Raw genomic sequence first — 20,148 nt, 5'->3', positions numbered from 1 at the left:
ACCAGAACAAGAGGACACAGTCTCAAGCTGTGCCAGGGGAAGTTCAGGCTTGAGGTGAGGAGAAAGTTCTTCACAGGGAGAGTTGTTAGCCATTGGAATGTGCTGCCCAGGGAGGTGGTGGAGTCTCCATCCCTGGAGGTGTTCAAGAGAGGATTGGATGTGGCACTTGGTGCCATGGTTTAGTTAGCCATGAGGTGTTGGGTGCCAAGTTGGACTTGATGATCTCTGAGTTCTTTTCCAACTTTATTGATTATGTGATTCTATGGCTTTGAAACCTCTTGAGGGATGGGGATTCATCCACTGTCCTGGGCAGCATGGGACAACCCTTCTGAGGAAGAAATTGTTCCTCATGTCCAACCTAAACCTCCCCTGGTACAACTGGAGGCCATTTCCTCTTGTCCTGTTGCCCTGCTCTGATCTGTCCTTGAGACATCCCAACTGCAGATCCTCTGCTCCAGGGGCAGGGAGATCTGTCATGAAATTCATTGTGCTCAAGAGTTACTCCATCCACGTTTTCATTCCTGCTAATCCCTCTGCACAGGGGCTTGGTGTTGCTTCTCCTACCATCTGCCAGTTGGTTTTGCTGGCTGGCACTGATGGCAGAGCTCACTGGTTCCCCCAGCTCACTGTCCCTGCTATCTTTGTCCCTGCCCAGCCCCACTGAGCAGGGGCACCTCCCAGGGTTGTGGTGTTGGCTTCCAAAGCTTTCTGTCGCTGGAGAGCTTCTCTCTGCAACACTGCAGCTGGCTGGAGAGCTGTCTGTGAGCATTGAGGGATGGGTGGGAGGGGAGGTGTGCTTGCTTTTGCAAATTTGGTGCTGAGCTTTTTGCCTGCCATAATTAATGTTTATTAGGATGTGTAATTACAAACAGAAAGGGAACACGTTCCGTGGTGAAGAAAAGCCCAGACTGGGGGAATATCCCAAGGATGGCCTCCAGCAAAGTGGGGGCTAAGGAGGGAGAGCTTTGGGGACCTTCTCACCCAGTCCTGAAGAAAGAGTCATCATTCTTCTCTGTGGGCAGGAGAAAAGGCTGAGCTCAGCACATGGATCAGTGCCAGAGCAAGAGTCCCAGGTGACAGTTCAGAAAAGCGGTGACTGATCCCCTGGCTGTGATCCTGTGGCTCCTGCTTACTTAAGGTCCCATCCAGTTGCCTTCAGCACCCTGGAAGGTCCCTCAGGAGCTCCAGAGGGCACATGGGCAGAGTCCCAGAGCTCCCTATCCCCATTAGTGTGGGAAGAGCAGCAGAGGCAGCTGCGGGGCCGAAGAGCAGGAGATGCTGTTCGCAGGCAGCTCTTGTGTCCTCCAGGGAGCCACGTTCCTGCCAGTTTGCAGAGCTCTTGTTCTTACAGTGGGGCTGGCAGACACGGAGGAGACCACAGGAGATGAGTGTTGTATCTGCAGATTCACACACACACTTACCCTGCTGCTGTTTTCCAGGCAGCTGGGCAGTGAAAAGCACAGATTGTTCTGGGCGTCCTCTCCTCCCTCATGTTTATTCTGCCTGTGCAGCTAGAGAGCTGCCTGCTCCCATGGCTTCTGCTGCTTCCTGCCTAAACAGGGCTACTGCACCCCGAGCTGCCTCTGCAGGGCCCTGCCTATGCCCTGCCTATGCCCTGCCTGCCCTGCAGAGTTGGGCAGCATCCCACCCTTCTGCTGCCAACACAGAATTCCAGCCAGGAAGCATGCAAGGTTATCTGTGAGTCTGCTTTGTCCTGAGAGTTGTGGCTTCTCCAGGTCATCTCATAGAGTCAGAGAGTGGTTTGGGTTAGAAGGGACCTTTCAAGGTCATCTAGTCCAACTCTCCTGCAGTCATCAGGGACATGTACAACTAGAACAGCTTGCTCAGAGCCCCAACAACCTGACCTGGAATGGTTCCAGGGATGGGGCATCTCCCACCTCTCTGGGCACCCTGGGCCAGGGTCTCAGTGTAAAAAATGTCTTCCTTTGCTCCAGTCTAAATCTCTCTTTCAGCTTAAAATCATCAGTCCTTGTCCTCATATCTTTTGGCTAGAGAAGTCTCGTGCCTCTCACACTCCCCTTCCTCCCCTTATCTGGTGCCTACAAGGAAGACACTGAGGTTTGCAAGGTCCAGCCAAGCTTCAGAGCTGAGGGCACAGGAGCCAGTGACTGGTGGACATCAGGCACAGGGGTGCCTGAAACATCCTGGAGGTGTTCAAGAGGGGATTGGACGTGGCACTTGGTGCCATGGTTTGGTAGTCATGAGGTGTTGGGTGACAGGTTGGACTTGATGATCTTTGAGGTCTCTTCCAACCTTATTGATTCTATGATTCTATGATCTCCTTTGTGGCAGGTGGGGCAGAAACAGCTGTAGGGAAACGACACAGGGTCGCTGGGAGGTGGTGAGGAACTTCTGCTCACTCAGGCAGGGTAGGCCAGCACTCCCTAAAGCACCTTTCTGCCTGTGAGCAGTTTGCTTCTTGAGCAGCCAAGAGCGAGCCAGGCTCAGCAGCCCATCTCCTGCTGGCGTCAGCGAGCGCAGGGTCCAGGGTCCCCTGAACTTTTATTAATATGTACAGCATTTTGCTCCCATGGAAAATTGATTTTCTTTTTTTAAGCACGAAGCAGAGCACTTTTATAACCTTTCTTCTGCTTGACAGAGGCCATTTATAACCTGCCTTCATCTCTACCTGTACAAGCTCCAGTCTAACTCATCTTCAAGAAATTCCATAATGCATTTTTAATTGCAGGCTGCTCCTAGGCCAGATTTATTTAGGGGTTTTATTTTTCAAGGCCTGGGCCTTTCTGTTGTTGGAGTGTGTGTGTGTGTGTGTGTGTGTGTGTTTGGAGAGAAGGGATATAGAACACGAGCGGCAGAGAAGAGCGCTTTAATCTGGGCGACAGTTTAGTGATGCCATTTGCTGCCTGCTGGCTTTTATCTTGTGGGGCAAGGAAAGCCAGCTGGGGAACTGGAATTAAAACCCAGAGCCAGATCTCCAGCTTACATGAATTGTTCCCTTGGCTCTGGAGAACTGATGAGCGTGGGCTGTAATCCTGTCCTCCCCCGGTCCTGCCCTCACCATGGGCTGATCCTGCCTGCAGCTGCCTCCTCCCATGCAAGGCAAGACACACAGTTTGAGTTCTGTGTTCAGTTCTGGGTGCCACAGTGCAAGAAAGAAATGGAGGTCCTGAAGCCTGTCCAGAGAAGAGCAGCGAGGCTGATAAACCTCATTGCTCTCTACAGCAGGTGTCCTGCCCTGCATCAGGAGCAGTGTGGCCAGCAGGAGCAGGGAGGTCATCCTGCCCTGTGCTCAGCACGGATTAGGTCACACCTTGAGTCCTGTGTCCAGTTCCGGGCTCCTCAGGTTAGGAAAGATGTTGAGGTGCTGGAAAGTGTCCAGAGAAGGGCAACAAAGCTGGGGAGGGGTCTGGAGCACAGCCCTGTGAGGAGAGGCTGAGGGAGCTGGGGTTGCTTAGCCTGGAGAAGAGGAGGCTCAAGGGAGACCTTCTTGCTCTCTCCAACTCCCTGAAGGGAGGTTGTGGCCAGGTGGGGGTTGGTCTCTTCTCCCAGGCAAGCAGCACCAGAACAAGAGGACACAGTCTCAAGCTGTGCTAGGGGAGGTTTAGGTTGGATGTTAGGAAGAAGTTCTTCACAGAAAGAGAGATTGGCCATTGGAATGTGCTGCCCAGGGAGGTGGTGGAGTAATCATCACTGGAGGTGTTTAAGAAGAGACTGGATGAGGCACTTGGTGCCATGGTTTAGTTGATCAGATGGTGTTGGGTGATAGGTTGGACTTGATGATCTCAAAGGTCTTGTCCACCCTGGTCTATTCTATTCTATTCTATTCTATTCTATTCTATTCTATTCTATTCTATTCTATTCTATTCTATTCTATTCTATTCTATTCTATTCTATTCTATTCTATTCTATTCTATTCTATTCCTGAAGGGAGATTGGAGTGAGATAGGTGTTGGTCTCTTCTCCCCAGTAACTAATGACAGGATGAGAGGAGTTTAGGCTGGATATTAGGAAAAATTTCTTTCCTGCAAGAGTGGTCAGGCACTGGGACAGGCTGCCCAGGGAAGTGGTAGAGTCACCATTGCTGGAGGAGTTCAAGAAGCATGTAGACATGGCACTTCAAGATATCGTTTAATGGCCATGGTAGTTGGGTTATGGTTGGATTTGATGATCTTAAAGGTCTTTTCCAACCTTAATGATTCTAAGATTCTCTGATGCCCAGGCCATGTTTGCTGGCCTGCCTGCTATGGGTTGAGATGGTTTTCTGGCTTACTCCCAAGCTCTGAGATGGTTTACTGGCCTGGTCCTAGGTGTTGAGATGTTTTTTCCTGTGTTGCACCACACCTCTCTGCATCTCAGATGAACAGGGAACAAATACAGAGGGTTTCTCCAGCATGTTATGGAGCAGGTTGTCACCCTTCTTCCCACACTGACTTGAGGCTTCATCACTGTGTAACTTTGCTGCCTTAAGCATTTCACCTTCTCCAGAGGGATGGTGGGGAGCAAAGCTTTTGCAGCATGGCTCTTGTTCTCTGATCCTCACCCCAAAGGCTGTGTGAAGTCATGCAGGGCCCTTGGGGCTGCTCCATTCATCCCTCAGGACAAACTCATCCCCTTTAGATGCAGACAGTTCTCGGATGGGCTGTGCCCTGAGGGGGACTGTGTCTCCAGGGTAGGTGACCTTACCACATCCCATCTCTCGCTGCAGTGCCCCGAGGACCTCCGACCCATGAAGGATGGCACCGGTTGTTACGACTACTCCAAAGGGATCGACTGCTCAGATGGCTTCAACGGTGGCTGTGAGCAGCTCTGTCTCCAGCAGACCCTCCCTCTGCCCCACGACCCCTCATCCAGCACCATCTTCATGTTCTGTGGGTGAGTCCCCCCCAGCCCTTCTGCATCTCCCACTAGCAGATAAATAACCTGTGCGCTTTTCCTTCCCGTGCCCACCCCCAAGCCAGCGTGCCTGAGAAAAGGCTGTTTCTGAAGCTGGTTTCCAGCAGGGGCAGAGGCACCTGGTTTGCCTGTGGGCAAGAGCATAGGGGAGTGCAAGGAGCAGTGTGAGCAGATGCACCTTCCTCCTCCTCTCCCCCGCTGTGTGCCGGTACAGTCTGATCTGTGACTCACCCTGGAGAGACCCAAAAATTGTGCACTGCGTGTTGGAGGGGGAAGGTGGGGGATTTGTTTAAAAAATACTACTTTATTGCTTTTTGCCTCCCCTGTGCCTCTCTTAAAATAGAGTTTCATCCCTGATTTTGGCCAGGAGCCTATAATCCTACACAGTTTAGTGTCTTCTCTTGGGAAAATCTCCCTGGCTGCAGCGTGTTTGAAAGGAGCTCGGTGATTATCTGGCTTTATGCTGCACATCTGCAGTCAGCCTTCGCCTGCCCTGTCCCATGCCTGGCCCCAGGGCCCTGCAGATTGCATCCCATGGCTGGGTCATAAGGAGTGTTGCAGTGGGAAGGATTGGCAGTTGGGAAGGAGTGGGATGGAGTGGCACTTGGGAAGGAGTGGCACTTGGTGCCATGATTTAGTAGTCATGAGGTGTTGGGTGACAGGTTGGACTTGATGATCCTTGAGGTCTTTTCCAACCTTATTGATTCTATGATTCTATGATTGGGGTGAAGGAGGGGAAAAGGAGCTCTGTTAGGAAGGAAATGGCCACAAGTGAGAAGGGCAGCAAAGTCTTGTCAGTAACTCTGAGGAGCACCCATGGCCTCATGCAGCTCAGGCCTCCTGCTGCTCCCCAGAGAAGAGCAGCCCAGAGAGCTCTGCTTGTGTCAGCTTCTTCCTTTTCCCTTTTTGCTGTGTTGTTTTTTTGGTTCTCTCCCCACCCTCAACTTCTCCTTTGATTGTTGTTTAGCAGCACAGAGCAGTTGAGTCACGGAGCCAGGAGCACACTGCCTGTGCCGTGCCAGTGGAAATCCACACAGGCGCAAGCAACCTTTCGGGGAAGGGGCTAGAAAATCTTGAGATGTTTTGTGGCCTCTATCCACACCCACACAGCAGATCTGCATTTCAGTCTCCCATCCCCAAGGACAGAGACTCTTTCACTTTTTTTTCTTTTTCCATAATCCCTTCTCAAGGCAGAGCTGCACTTGGGGAGCAGGCAAGGAGAAGCAAGGAGAAGCAAGGAGGAGCACAACGGACGGGTGGGAGTTCCACTTGCGACAGGGAAATGTGGTAGAGGAATAGCAGAGGGGAGCAAGCCTGGGGGGGAGGTGGGTTGATGTCAGCAGAGCACTGTGGCCACAAGGAGGAAGGGACAGGCAGGGAATGGAGGTTTCCTTGCCAGATGAATGCTGCAATGCTGAGGAAAAGGCTGGGGGAAGGAGAAGAGAAGTATCTGAAGGGGGCCTACAAGAAGGCTGGGGAGGGACTTCTCAGGATCTCAGGGAGTGATAGAACTAGGGGGAATGGAATGAAGCTGGAGGTGGGGAGATTCAGGCTGGAAGTGAGGAGGAAGTTCTTCACCTTGAGAGTGGTGAAGCCCTGGAATGGGTTGTCCGGGGAGGTGGTTGGGGCCCTGTCCCTGGAGGTGTTTAAGGCCAGGCTGGATGAGGCTCTGGCCAGGCTGATCTAGTGTGGGGTGTCCCTGCCATGGGCTGCATGGGTTGGAGCTAGATGATCCTTGTGGTCCCTTCCAGCCCTGACTGATACTATGATACTATGAATGATGAGCAGGATGAGCACCTAAAAGACCTGTAGGTGTGGCGCTTAGGGACATGGTTTAGTGGTGGACCTGGTAATGTTAGATTAATGGCTGGACTCAGTCTGAAGAGTCTCTTCCAACCTAAATAATTCTATGACTCTGTGATTCCATATCCAACTGCTGTCTCCAGTGTCTGTCATTAAATCACATCCCTGCTGCCTGCCTCAGTTTTCCATAGTGTCTGATGAAGATGACAGTGAGCATCGTACCCACAAGCTTGAATGTGGGAGCACAAGCAAAGGAACAGCCACACTGGAGCTGCTTCCTTGCAGGAGAGCACTGCTTGGTGGAAAAGGGGGCTGGAGCTCCGTTTCACTTCACTCTTGCCTGGGAAACATTTGTACTTGCACCACAGCAGTGTTAAAGGGCACCAGGCAGGCAGGCACTGTTGGTGGTGTTTGAGCAGCAGCTGCCCAGAGGGCTCAGCTCCACTCCCCGGCACCAGGCAGGAGCCAGGCAGGAGAGCATGGCCACAGGCAGACAGGGTTGTCCTGCTGCAGGAAGGGTGGGTGTTGAGTGACCATCTCATTTGCTGGTTGCCCCCTCAAGCCACTGCAAAGGATGTGCACTCTGCAAGCTCTGTACCACCTCTGTCCCTTCCCAGGCAGCCACTGAAGGTGCTGAAGGTACTGTGGATGCTTGGTTGGCCTTGGCAGAGGCTCATTTCACGGCAGGGCTCATGGGCTGGCATGCTCTGTGCCTGGCCTGACTGATACAGCTCGTGGTGCTCTGCAGGTGTGTGGAGGAGTACAAACTGGCCCCAGATGGGAAGTCCTGCCTGATGCTCTCTGACATCTGCGAGGGCCCCAAGTGCCTGAAGTCGGACGCCAAGTTCAACGACACTCTCTTTGGGGAGATGCTGCATGGCTATAACAACAGGAGCCAGCATGTCAACCAAGGGCAGGTGTTCCAGATGACTTTCAGGTATGGCCTGGTTCTGCTCCTAGTCTTGGGAACGCTGGGGTGGTGAGATGGGACCAAAGTCCATTGGAATAGAGCCAACATGTTCACTAGGGAGAGAGAGCAAGAGGGTGACAAGCATCTGTAGCCTTCTGACCTGCTCATCCTCCCTGCAGGCAGCATAGGACCCTCCTGGGCCAGAGTGTCTCTTGTCCTATGAGTGTTTGATCACTTCCCATTGGCTGTTCTCAGTGGTGTTGCCTCATCTCTTTCTGAACACTGATTTCTTTCACCTCCACCATACCCTGCAACAGCAAGTTCTGCCATTTGATTGCATGTGGCATGGAAGAGCATTTCCTGGGGTGTGTTTTCAGCCTGTGTGAGCTGGTTTTGTTCAGTGCCCCCAGTTCCAGTGCTGGGAGGAGCTGTGGATGTAGCATGAGAAGTAACATCCATAGACTGGAGGTAAATTCCCCACCAGAGTGCTGGTAGCAGATAGCAGGAGGTGCTTGCAACCTGCTTCCCAGGTCCACAGGAGTGCTGAGGGCCAGGTGTGGGTGGGGAAAGCAGGGTCTGAAGTGCCCAGATGTTCACCTTGCAGTGCTCATGGAGCAGATGTTGCTGATAGCTGCTGACTTCAGGGCTGGCAAATGAGTTGATTTCTTTCTTTCTTTATCTTCATGCCAGTGAATGCAGCTGCATTTGAATCAACTGTAAACCAAGGGGGGAGTATGAGTTTCAAAGCAGCAGTATGGGCAGGAGAGGACTACTTCCCACCCAGACACAACTCTTCCTTGCCCAGCATCTGCCAGTGCACTGAAGGTTTCTTTGCTGTTAAGGTGCTGAGACCTCATTGCTGCCTCTGATTTTAGCTGCAGTTGTGGGTGGTCATCACTTCTGGCCCTGGTGGCTCTTTGGGTGCTGTTCCCCAGCTGAGTGCAGAGCCTTCCTGGCTGTGAGAGCTCACTGAGCTCTGCCCCTTTGCTGTCTCAATGGCAGGTGAATTATGAGCTCCACCAGCACAAAGGCTCTTGGAAAGCCACAGCCAGCAGACTGCTTGGAGCTAGCAGAGCCACAGCCTGTGCTGGAAGTGAAGATTGACTGTACATAAAGGCAATTTTCCTAGTGGGCTGCTCTTTGCATTCTCTCTCCCTCAAGCATCAGTGGGTCTATCAGAGCAGAGCCAGGGCTGCAGAGATGAAATTTTCCATGAGTTGGTGAGCTGAGCAAGTTTGGGGCTTCAAAACCTTCCCAAGCTCATCTCCTGGCAATAGCAGACCTGGATGGGCTCCCTCCAAATGAGGTCTAGGCCCAGCTTGTGCTGTCACTCCCTAAGCACCAAACCTGCTCCCCAGCTTTGCTTGCACTGCAAAACAGGAGGGGTGGAAGCAATCCTTCCCCTGCCTCAGCCAGGGCTGGGGTCTCAGGGCTGTTTTGTCACTGCTGTCCTCAGGGCTAAATTCCAGCCAAAAGCCATGCAAAGATGTCTGTGGCTCTGATTTGTCCTGGGACTTGTGGCTTTTCTGAGTCATGTCAGAATCACAGAGTGGTTTGGGTTGGAAGGGGCTTTAAAGGTCATCCAGACCAACCTCCTGCAGTCAGCAGGGCCATCTGCAGCTCCAGCAGGTTGCTCAGAGCCCTGTCCAACCTGACCTGCAATGGTTCCAGGGATGGGGCATCTGCCACCTCTCTGAGCAACCTGGGCCAGTCTCACCACACTCAGTGTGACAAATTTCTTCCTTCTATGTAATTTTAAATCTGCAGCCTGGGTTGCCTGAGGGCATCCTGGGGATGGAAGGTTTGGGCAGTTCCAGGCTGGACCTGGTGTGGTGCTTGCTGGGGCTGCCCTCAGCCTTTTTACTCTCTGTGTAAATCACAGGTGTGTTAGGATTGCATCTTCCAGAGCTCAGAGCACTCCCTGGGGCTCTGGCTGGCAGGTTTTCAGGTTGAAAAAAGGGCTGTTAGTGATGTGTCCTCCTTCCCATGGCTGGCACCACTCCTGCATCACTGGGTGGGTGATGGCCAGGGTGTATGCAGGGATGGCAAGCTTTACACAATGGTTCTGCACAGTGAGAGCCCAGTTCTCTGCACAACCTCACCATCACAAACTGGGTTTTCTATGCCTGCTGCTGGATGCAGGACTACTCCTGGGTCTGTGAGGGACAGGAGAAAGCAGCTACCTGTAAATAGTGCCTCATGTTGGAGGCTGCAGCGTGCAATGCGCTGCCTCGGCAGAGCTCAGAGCCTGGTGGGAGGCAGCATAACCTGCTCCAGAAATGCTTTCAGCAGCCTGGAAGGTCAGCACAGCCTCCCTTTCTGGTTTGAATGCAGGCTGTTGGCTCCAGAAGCACAGGGAGCTGATGAGAAGGGCTCACTTGCCTGCGTGCAGCATCCTTCCCCACGGCCAGGCTGCCCGGTGTGTCAGAGGGTTACACCACAGAAGCACCATTACATCATCTCCTAACAAGGGAAGAGAAGAAGGTTAATGGAGAAGAAATTATTAACTAAAAGATGTAATTTGCCTCTGATTTTCATAGATATTCAAGAACCTCTCTGAGCATTAAGACACCAGCTGTTAGAGAAGCCCTTAATTTGGTGCATTTGAAACATAGCAGGAAGCTGCCTAATACCAGGGATTAAAAGCCTGTTTCTGCGAAGTAGGAGCAAGAACCTGCTATCAGAACAAGGGGCTGAGTATTTTAGAGGGATTTATGACTGCTGAGATCCTTTAGCTATGCAGATGTGACAGTCCTTTGAATGGTGTCTGCTTCCCATGGCGCCACATCTTCAATGCCGTTAATAAATAGGATCTTCTCGATCCGCCAGGCATGGCAGCATGGTGTGCAGGCAGCCTTTGTGCTGGGGAAAGCCACCTCACACACCCTGGCCTGGGCACCACCTAGCAGTTACACCCATGTCTCCATCCCATGAAGGTTGAGGTAGTCTCTTTGCCACCCAGTGGCACTGATTAGAGCCTCTGTCCTTCTGCTGGACATGGACATGGACAAGGCACTGGGATGGAGCTGGTGCTGCACCAGCAGCTTTGTTGTCTGTCTGGCTCAAGAGGATGGGGATGTGCAGCAGGGACCTTTAGAAAGCAGAGTAAAGATGTTTGGCATGAGCATGCAATACATCAGGCTTTGGAGATCCCAGACCTGACACCAGCCTGTGGTTCTAGTCAGTGCTGCTTCAGGTTTGGTTTTCCTCTTTAACTTTCTTCATCCAAGGAGATGGATGAAGGAGATCCAAGGAAATGGATCCAAGCAGCACCCAAATGCTTGAGTGACACGACTGAGGAGATGGTGATGTCCAGTACTGGCTTCTGCAACCACCATACCTGCAACAGGAATGGCCAGCTGCCTGAATGGTTCCTACTGGTGTGTGCTATGTGTGCTCCATACACATTCTAGCACTGGTTGTGTTACACAGAGCCTGTCCCTGCTCACAGGTCCCTTCATGCTGGTGCCAAGGACCCTTTCCCCATCCATCAGTGACAGAGAAGCCAAAGCCCAGCAGGATGTGAGTACCTCAGCATCCCTGCAGCTTAGGTTGTAGCCATCATGAATTAGGAGCTCTCTGGACAGTTTGCTTCTGGTCTGAGGTGGCTTAACAACCACTAATTATCTCTGTGTGGTAGTTGGGGTGCTTGACTGTCCTGTTGGACAAGGCAGCATCAGTCAGGGTTTGTGCTTGGAGGACTGCACCATGTCCACTGGTAGGTTGCTGCTTGGAGAACCTCATCATGTCCATTGCTGAGTTCCTGCTTGGAGGACTGCACCATTGCTGCTGTTTTGTTGCAAGGATTTAAATCACAGTGCTCCTTTGGTCTTGCTTGCCCTGTGTGGTCCCTGGCTGGGCACTCTGATGGGGGGCAGAGGAGAGATCTTTCATCACAGACCAGAACACTCCCTCACTCCTTCCACCACTGAGCCAGAAGCATGTTCAGAGTCACCTTCTCCTGGGCACCCCCCTCTTTTCAGCAAGATGCTGGGTGGTGTTGATCACTAGAGGGGATTGGAGCTAATCTATTCCAGTCACACCTCGTGGTTCAGACAGGAGGCTCAGTGCTGGATCCAGCTCACTACAGTCTAGGTTAGAGTGATTTTCCCCCAGTTGCTTCACAGTGGGGCAGAGCCCAAACTCTGCACCATCCCTAAGTCACTGGGGGATTATTTTCCAAATGGGTTGTTTGTTCATTCCTTATCTGTTGTGCACTGTCTCTTTGCCATGAGGGAACAGGGATTTTTGGTTAAGAGCTGTTTGCAGTTTCAGACTGTTGCCTTTATTCCCTTAATATGGAGAAAACTCAAATTACTACCCATGGAGCCAGCTTTACTTGATGGATTATTACTGCATGCCAAACAGGATGGCAGAGCAATGCAGAGCACCCCCCAGGGTGCAGCTGTCTGCCCAAACCAAGGTACCTTCACATCTCTATCCCTGGCTCTGCCACTCATCCCAGCTCTTGGCACAGCCCTGAGAGACAGGGAGCGCCTTGCTCATCCACACAGCTCCCACTTGATTCCCTCCAGCACAGAGGCAGCAAGCCTGGGGAGTTTCTGAGTGTTAGAGTTGTTTAGCCTGGAGGAAAGGAGGCTGAGGGGAGATCTTATTGCCCTCAACAACTACCTGAAAGGAGGTTGGAGCCAGGTGGGAGTTGGTCTCTTCTCCCAAGGAACAACTGATAGGACAAGGGGAAACAGCCTCAAGTTGTGCCAGGGCAGGTTTGGGTTGGACATGAAGAACAATTTCTTCTCCAAAAGGGTTGTCAAGCCCTGGAACAGGCTGCTCAGGGCAGTGGTGGAGTCCCCATCCCTGGAGAGATGGAACAGCTGTGTAGAAGTGGTGCTGAGGGACGTGGTGTGGTGGTGACCTGGCTGTGCTGGGTTAATGGTTGGACTTGAAGGTCTCTTCCAAACAAACTGACTCTGTGATTCCATAGCTAGCCACTATAGCTTGGTGACTGGAAGGGGGAGGGATTTTTTGTCAGCACTTCCTCTCTGCAAAAACCCTGCAGAACACTGAGTGTTTTCCCCTCTCCATAACCAGTGAGGCCAGCTCTAGAGGATGCTGGGCTGCTATGCCAAGCACCTTCCCACGAACTGGAAGAACCTTCCCTCTGCAGACTGCTCCCTGGAGGATGCTGCTCCCTGTATCCCCACCTGTAAAACAGGGCTGCCACTTCTTTACAGCCCTGAGGAAGAGCAAGGGGCTTTTGGAGGTGGTGCTGAGAGCTGGCTGGTGCTGCTGAGGTGGCTGGGGTGCTCTGGGGAGGGCTGGGTGCCTGTTCCTCCCCAGCACTGCCAGCCCAGCAGGCAGCTCAGCTGCACAGAGCTCCGTTAACGCTGTCAGAGGCTCTGGGTTGCTGAACCAACACAGGGAATTGTCATAATATTGATGGGGGCTTTGGCAAGTTAATTTTAAACCTGTCACTCCTTCCTCTTGCTGCTTCTCAGCCCTTAATAAACTGTCAGGGTGAGCTGACAGCTTGGTGCCGTCCCTGCTGGGGGGCTGCTTCAGGCACCGTCCCCACCCCATTGCTCCCCTTTGCACTGGGGGAGGCCTTGTGCCAACTGCACCTGATGCTCCCCCAGCCATGAGTGCTGCTGGCATGGGTGCTCAGCATCACATCCAAGCATGCAACCTGCTGTGGGTGACCCTGCTTTAGCAAGGGGCTTGGACTAGCTGATCTCCAGAGGTCCCTTCCAACCCCCACCGTGCTGAGGCTCTGTGACCTGGTCACGGGAGGCTGAGTGAGGGCATCGCCGGTGCCACCCAGCTTGGAGCTCACAGGAGAGGTGGTCCTGCCTCCCCCACAGCACCACAAATGTACTGGCTGGAACTGGTTAAATTAACACTATTGATTTTTCCCCCCATATTTTTTCCCTCTCTCTTTGAAAGCCCTGGGCACAGAAGTTCTAATTGTGCTGTTTGTTATTGGCCGTGCCAGCGAGCTCGGCGCCAGCCGCTGCCCAGCGCCTCCTTTGCCTCTCCCCCTTCAGGCCAGGATAACGGATGGAGCTCTTTTCCAGTGGCTGCCTCCCATTTCATTCCTCTTTTTATTATTTGTTGCTGCAATTCTATTACCTGCTCACAACTCTGAAGCCTCAAACGTACTAGCTGGAGGCACTGATGTCTCTCCAAGCCAGGCTAATGCCTCAGGCCTTGGTCCTCAGCAGCAGCTCAGAGGGTTGTTAGTGTTTTAGCAGCTCTGTGGGGAGCTGTTGGAGCGTGGGATGCTGTGCTCTCTGCCCTGCTCCCAGTATGTGCCATGCAGGACCGCTGCCTGCTCCCAGCTGGGGATGCTGCCTGCAGAGCAGAGATGTCCTGCTGCTGGTTTGTGGCCATGTCACACACAATGGCTTTGCAGCCCCCAAAGGGCCCACCTCTGAGCCACTTTTCCTCAGTCCCTTTTGGTTTTTTTCCACTTCTCAGCCTAGCACTGTGGAAATACTGGCTGCTTTTTGAGTCCAGTTTGAGTCATGTCCAGAGAAGGGCAGTGAAGGGTGAAGGGTCTGGAGAACAGGTCTGGTGAGGAGTGGCTGTAGGAACTGGAGTTGTTCACTCTGGAGAACCTTCAGGGGGGTAGAGACCTTCTGGATCTCTACCACTCCCTGAAAGGAGATTGGAGTGAGGTGGGGGTTGGTTTCTTCTCCCAGAGAACAAGTGATAGGACAAGGGAAAACAGCCTAAGTTGTGTCAGGGGAGATCTAGGTTGGACATGAGGAGCTATTTTTGCCCTGAGAGGGCCGTCAAGTCCTGGAAGAGGCTGCCCAGGGCAGTGGTGAGTCCCCATTCCTGGAAGGATTGAAAAACCATGGAGATGTGATGTTGAGAGACATGGTGTAGTAGTGGACCTGGCCTTGCTGGGTTAATGGTTGGACTCAATGATCTTAAAGATCTCTTCCAACCCAAATGATCCTATGAATCTATCATTCTGCCCAGCCCTCTTCAGAGCCCAGAAGAGGCTGCAGAGACACAGACCATGCAGTTTTGAGCACACCCTCAGTGCCTGTGCTAAGCATGGAGGTTTTATCACTCCCATGTGGGAATGACTAAGCAATTAGCACAGCACCCCGTCACTTAGGTTACTCCTACATCCTGCTTGCACCAGCCTGGCTCCATTTCAAAGCTGGCATCCCACTGAGCAGCAGAACAGCTTCTGCAGCTTTGAGCTGGGATTTCCAGCAGTTTGCAGCCACATGGTTGTCACTGGATTCCTGGTGAGTTTTCATTCTTCCAGCAAAACAAAAGCAAGTCTAGTGCCAGCCACATCCTAAAGACAGCACAGGGGGCTGGCTGGAAGAGATGGGTTTGAAAATGCACTGAGATGTTAGCAACAGGTAGTTGATGTACTGGAGGTTTTCAGGCTTGTTCTGCAGCTGCTGTGGGCAGGATTTGAGGAGTGGGAGAATACATCCCAGCCTCTGGGCTGCATCAAGAGAAGCAGAGCCAGCAGGTCAAGGGAGGTGATTCTCCTTCTCTACTCTGCTTTGGTGAGAACCTCACCTGCGGTATTGCCTCCAGTTCTGGAGCCACTAGCACAGGAAGGATCTGGAGGTGCTGAAAGGTGTCCAGAGAAGGGCCACGAGGATGAGCAGAGGGCTGGAGCTGCTCTGCTATGAGGATGGACTGAGGGAGCTGGGGCTGTTCAGTCTGGAGAAGAGAAGGCTCTGAGAAGACCTTCATGTGGCCTTCCAGTATCTGAAGGGGGTTACAAGAAAGCTGGGGAGGGACTTTTGAGGGTGTCAGGGAGGGATAGGACTGGGGTGAATGGAACAAAACTAGAAATGGGTAGATTCAGATTGGATGTTAGGAAGAAGTTGTTCCCCATGAGAGTGGTGAGACACTGGCACAGTGTCTGGCACCACCAGGTAGGTGGTGAAAGCCACATGCCTGGAGGTTTTTAAGGCCAGGCTGGATGTGGCTGTGAGCAACCTGCTGTAGTGTGAGGTGTCCCTGCCCATGGCAGGGGGGTTGGAACTGGCTGATCCTTGAGGTCCCTTCCAACCCTAACAATTCTATGATTCTATGATCCCTGGCAAGTGTGGGCATGGTCATCACAGAATAACAGAATCACTATGGTTGGAAAAGACCTTCAAGATCATCAAGTCCAACCACCAGAGCCCTGTCCTGCTCCTGATGCCCTGTGCCTGTTCCATTTGCATCCCTGAGCTGCTGTATTTCATCCCAGTGTGTGCAGGCAACCTTGCATGGGGTTGGTCTCTGCTGTTTAGCCATTGCCCTCAAGACCCTGCCACTGCCAGTGTGTCTGAGTCCTGGGGAGTTGGAGGGATGGAAGGCTGGAAGTTGGCACCACATTCAGAGCCCAAATCTATTTGCACATCCATGACTTAGGGCTTGGGCTCTTTCCCCAGCCCCTCCAGTGGTGCCAGGCCGTGTTTGAAGACTGGTACAAAAGTACCAGTGGTTGGTAAAATATGCAACCAAAGTCTCCACCTTTAGCATGGCACCAAGGAGAAGCCAAACAGCTTCCCCTGTGCCCTGAAAGCAGGCCTCGCAGCCATGCAGACTGGAGTTGATGTTTCAAAGGGGAGCTCGAGACCCAGAGGTGGATAGCGAGGGGGCAGAGCCAGCACGTGGTGCAGGGAGGTGTGGGTACCATATGCACACTCCCCCAGAGCTGCTCTCACAAACAAAGACACAGCCCAGAAGCAAGGCACTGCTGTTGGAGGTGGTGCCAGCACCCACCAGAGCTGCTGGGGAGTCACCCACAGACCCTGCTCCAGGAGCAGCAGGTGCCGGCAGAGCTGCCGCCCCCACGGCGAGGGATGCCAAGGAGCTGCTCCCCACCCCACACCCCTGCTCCCTGCTCCCCCCAGCCCTGGCAGCACGTTTGTGTCTGTGCAGATGTTTGTGTTCTCTGCAGCTGATGAAAATATTCATTATCTTGTTAGCTGCTGCGGCGGAGGAAGCAGGGATTTGCATTCCCACAGCTGATCACACAGCACAAGCAGAGCTGTCACCCAGCAGCCTAACCGGGCTGAGCAGTGCTGTGGCCAGGCAGGGAGCCCTCCTCCTGCCCTCCCCACCACCACTGCTGCCATGCCAGCTGGGGTGGCTGGGCAGAATCATGGAATGGTTTGGGCTGGAAGAGATCTTAAAGATCATCCAGTTCCAACCCCCTGCCATGGGCAGGGACACCTCCCACCAGCCCAGCTTGCTCAAGGTCTCATCTGGCCTGGCCTTGAACGCCTCCAGGGAGGGGACATCCACAATCTCCCTGGGCAACCTGTTCCAGAGTCTCACCACCCTCACTGTCAAGAATTTCTTCATAATCTATAGACTAAATCTGCCCTCTTCCAGCTCAAAGCCATTCCTTCTTGTCCTGTTGCTCCAAGCCCTTGGCAGAAGTCCCTCCCCAGCTTTCCAGTAGGCTCCCTTCAAGTACTGGAAGACTTTGAAGGACTGGGGCTGCAAGGGCATGCTGTGCAGGGTTTCTGGGAGCAGCAGGAGGGTGCATACATTAGCATTGGTCAGACAGTGAGGAGTGCTGGTCCCTGGGCAGGATGGGAGCAGGCATTTGGATGGCAGGATGGGAGCGGGCATTTGGATGCCAGTCAGGGAATGTTGCTGGGCAAGGCATGTGTGTGTGTGCCTATGGGAAGGTCTTGTCTCCTGGCCCTGGGGCTGGGAGCTTTTTGTGGGATAGGAGGTGAAGGGTCCAGGGAATGCTCATCCCTTGGGGAGCTGGTCTGGGACACAGGCTGCTCCTGAAAGGAGCCTGACCTGCTGTCACCACCTGTAGCCCTTGAGGGACACCCACATCCCCTCACACAGCTGTCAGGGGGCTCAGTGAGATCTTTAGGGTCCAGCCTTTGAAAACCTGATGGTGGTACCCTTGTCTTGAATTCTGAGCATGGGGGAAGGGTGAAGGTTTGAGAGAGGGGACATGGATCTATACAGGAGAGGAGGGACTGAGGTCAGCCTCAGGTACTTGCAGAGCAAGAGCAGGGCTCTGCTCCCTTCCTGGGTTTGGCAGAGGAGTGGTGATTCAGCTGCCATCCCTCCCTTGCCACTGCTTCCTTCGTGGTGCCTGGCACTGCCTTCACTTTTCTGAGCTCCCAGGGCCCCTCCTCCCTGGTGCTACAGGGAGCAGTCCTTGGGGTGGGCTGTCTGACCTCCTGGCCTTTCCCATCCCCAGTGATACTAATTAGAGCTGGTCTTATTGAGTAGTTAATCTGCATTATTAAGAGATGCAGTGGAGATTGGGTTTGTAACAATAATGGCTCAGACTTATAGAGTACCTTTCATCCCAAGGGGTCCTTACTGGCTTTGTACCCTTGCAGTGGTGTGCAGCTGTGCAGAGAGGAATTGCTTCTCCTCCTCCCCTCACCCAGTGTGGAGTGTAGGTGCTCCTGGGGCATGGGAGCTCTGCACCCACTCAGGATACAAGACAATAAGGTTGTGTTCAGCTGAAAAGACAGAAGAGAGTGAGGCAGGAGGGCTTGAGGCAGTAGCATGTAATCAGCTGACCTCAAGCTGTGACAGAGGTTGCCACTGGCACTCCTTTGGTGGTCACCATCAGCACAGGCTGTGGGTTTGTGCTGCTTGCACCACGGGCACAGCTCCAGCGGCACCTCCAGGGACAAGGCTGACACTTACCAGCCTGTCCCTGCTCTTCCTCACTAGTGCCAGCACTGGGCAATGGAGATTCCCCATCCAAGGACTAAATCAGCTTGACATTGGCTTAGCAAAGTGAATCCTTGCTGCAGGCAATGCAGTCCTGAGCAGCACAGGGATATCTGAGAGCTCTGCAGCTATGCCAGCTGTCGAGCCATACCTGCTTCCCAGTGACAGCAGGGCTTGGATGCTGGCCTTGCTGCAGCAGAAAATCTTGTCTTGCTCTTTCCCCTCCCAAGTGATCACTCCAGAGATGAAGGCTTTGCCCTTCTGCTTGTGGCACCACAACTCACGACTGCGTGAGCCTGAAGGCAAGTGCTAGGCTTGAGCTTGGGCCCTGTGAGCTGGACCCATACATTGGTGGTGGACAAGGTAGGCAGGAAGTCTTCCCAAGCCCTGCTGCATCCTGAGATGCCAGATGAGATAATTCAGGGGATTTCCTAAGCCTGGCACCACACCCAGCTCCTGGGCAGTGTGACCTGGTTGGATGCTGGAGCTGTGGCTCTGTGAAGAGGAATGCAGGATCGGGTGGTGAGTCTGACCCAACATCGCTCATCCTCCTCCCCATCCCCTTGCTGTCGTGTTCTCTCCCTGCCCAGGCTGTAGCTGGGTTAGAAGGAGTCTCCCATGGGCTGTTGCCTTCAATACCAATTTTCTGGAGTTGAAAGTTCAGGGCACTTGTGCCAGTTCATTTCTCTGCTAGCACAGTCCTGAGGAGCCTGGCACAGCCAGAGCAGCCTGTGTGTCTGCACCTTGGCTTTCCAGGGGACAGGGCCACTCACCAGCTGCACCTGTACCCACATCTGGAAGGTGTGATGGCACTGTCACTTGTCACCAGGCAGCTGCATAGCCTGGGTGTGAGGGCTGGCAGAGCTGGCAGGAGAGGACCACAGTGGAAGGTGCTCCAAGGCACCTCGTGAGCCCCAGAGCAGGGCTTGGCTTGCAGCACTCATCTCTCCCTGGGAGGGTGACAAGGGGTGAGCGTGCTGTCACCATGCCTGTGCTCACCATGCACATCATTGCAGGGCTTCCATGAAACAGAAACAGGCCTTTGCAGATGTGGTCACACATCCCAGCTGATTCACCATATGCTCTGGCTGCCTGGCAGTGCCAGAGAGCTGCCACTATGGAAGTGTCCCCAGCACTGCACTACCCAGGTGCTGCCTGCACCTTCCCTGTCTGTCCCTTGCTCCTGGGGACACTGAGCTCTGCACAGCAGTTTGCTTCAGAGTGGCTGCCATGGTTCATGCTGGCAAGTTTGCTGTTGGGCAGAGACATGGGCTGGCCAAGCATCTTCTGTCCCCTGGGTTCACTCACAGGATCACAGGCTGTCAGGGGTTGAAAGGGACCCAAAGAGATCATCAAGTCCAACCTCCCTGCCAGAGCAGGACCATACAATCTAGCTCAGGTCACAGAGGAACACATCCAGATGGGCCTTGAAAGTCTCCAGAGAAGGAGACTCCACAACCTCTCTGGGCAGCCTGCTCCAGTGCTCTGGGACCCTTGCAGTAAAGAAGTTCCTCCTTGTGTCAAGGTGGAACCTCCTGTGCTGCAGCTTACATCTATTGCTCCTTGTCCTATCACAGGCAGCAAGTGAGCAGAGCCTGTGCCCTCCCTCCTGACCCCCAGCCCTCAGATATTTATAAACATTTATTAATTCCCCTCTCAGACTTCTCTTTCCCGGACTGAACAGCCCCAGGTCCCTCAGCCTCTCCTCACCAGGCAGTGCTCCAGTCCCCTAATCATCCTGGTAGCCCTCTGCTGGACCCTCTCCAGCACATCCCTGTCCCTCTTGAAGTGGGGAGCCCAAAACAGCCCATCCTGGCAGGGGGATGCTGGCTCAGCTGGAACCCACCCTGGCACCTGGCAGGCCATGGGCAGGGGGGGAAGCAGGAGCGTTAGCTGCGTTGGAA

At 53.4% G+C, this 20,148-nt stretch overlaps 1 protein-coding gene across 1 annotated transcript in view; it reads left to right on the top strand.

The window, feature by feature from the left end:
* The window catches only part of ASTN2 (astrotactin 2), a 438,091-nt gene that overhangs the window by 265,363 nt on the left and 152,580 nt on the right, over positions 1 to 20,148 (top strand). Inside the window, exons 12-13 of the mRNA XM_068155636.1 lie at positions 4,688 to 4,854; positions 7,427 to 7,615. Of these exons, the coding sequence (XP_068011737.1) occupies positions 4,688 to 4,854; positions 7,427 to 7,615 (356 nt within the window). The remainder of the gene's footprint in view (positions 1 to 4,687; positions 4,855 to 7,426; positions 7,616 to 20,148) is intronic.

The sequence above is a fragment of the Melanerpes formicivorus genome, unplaced genomic scaffold (genome assembly GCF_026170545.1).
Source record: "Melanerpes formicivorus ecotype bairdi unplaced genomic scaffold, bMelFor1.0.p_v2 SCAF_33, whole genome shotgun sequence".
Classification (NCBI taxonomy): Eukaryota; Metazoa; Chordata; class Aves; order Piciformes; family Picidae; genus Melanerpes; species Melanerpes formicivorus.
Note: the sequence above shows the minus strand (reverse complement) of the source record. Positions and strands in the feature narration are given on the sequence as shown.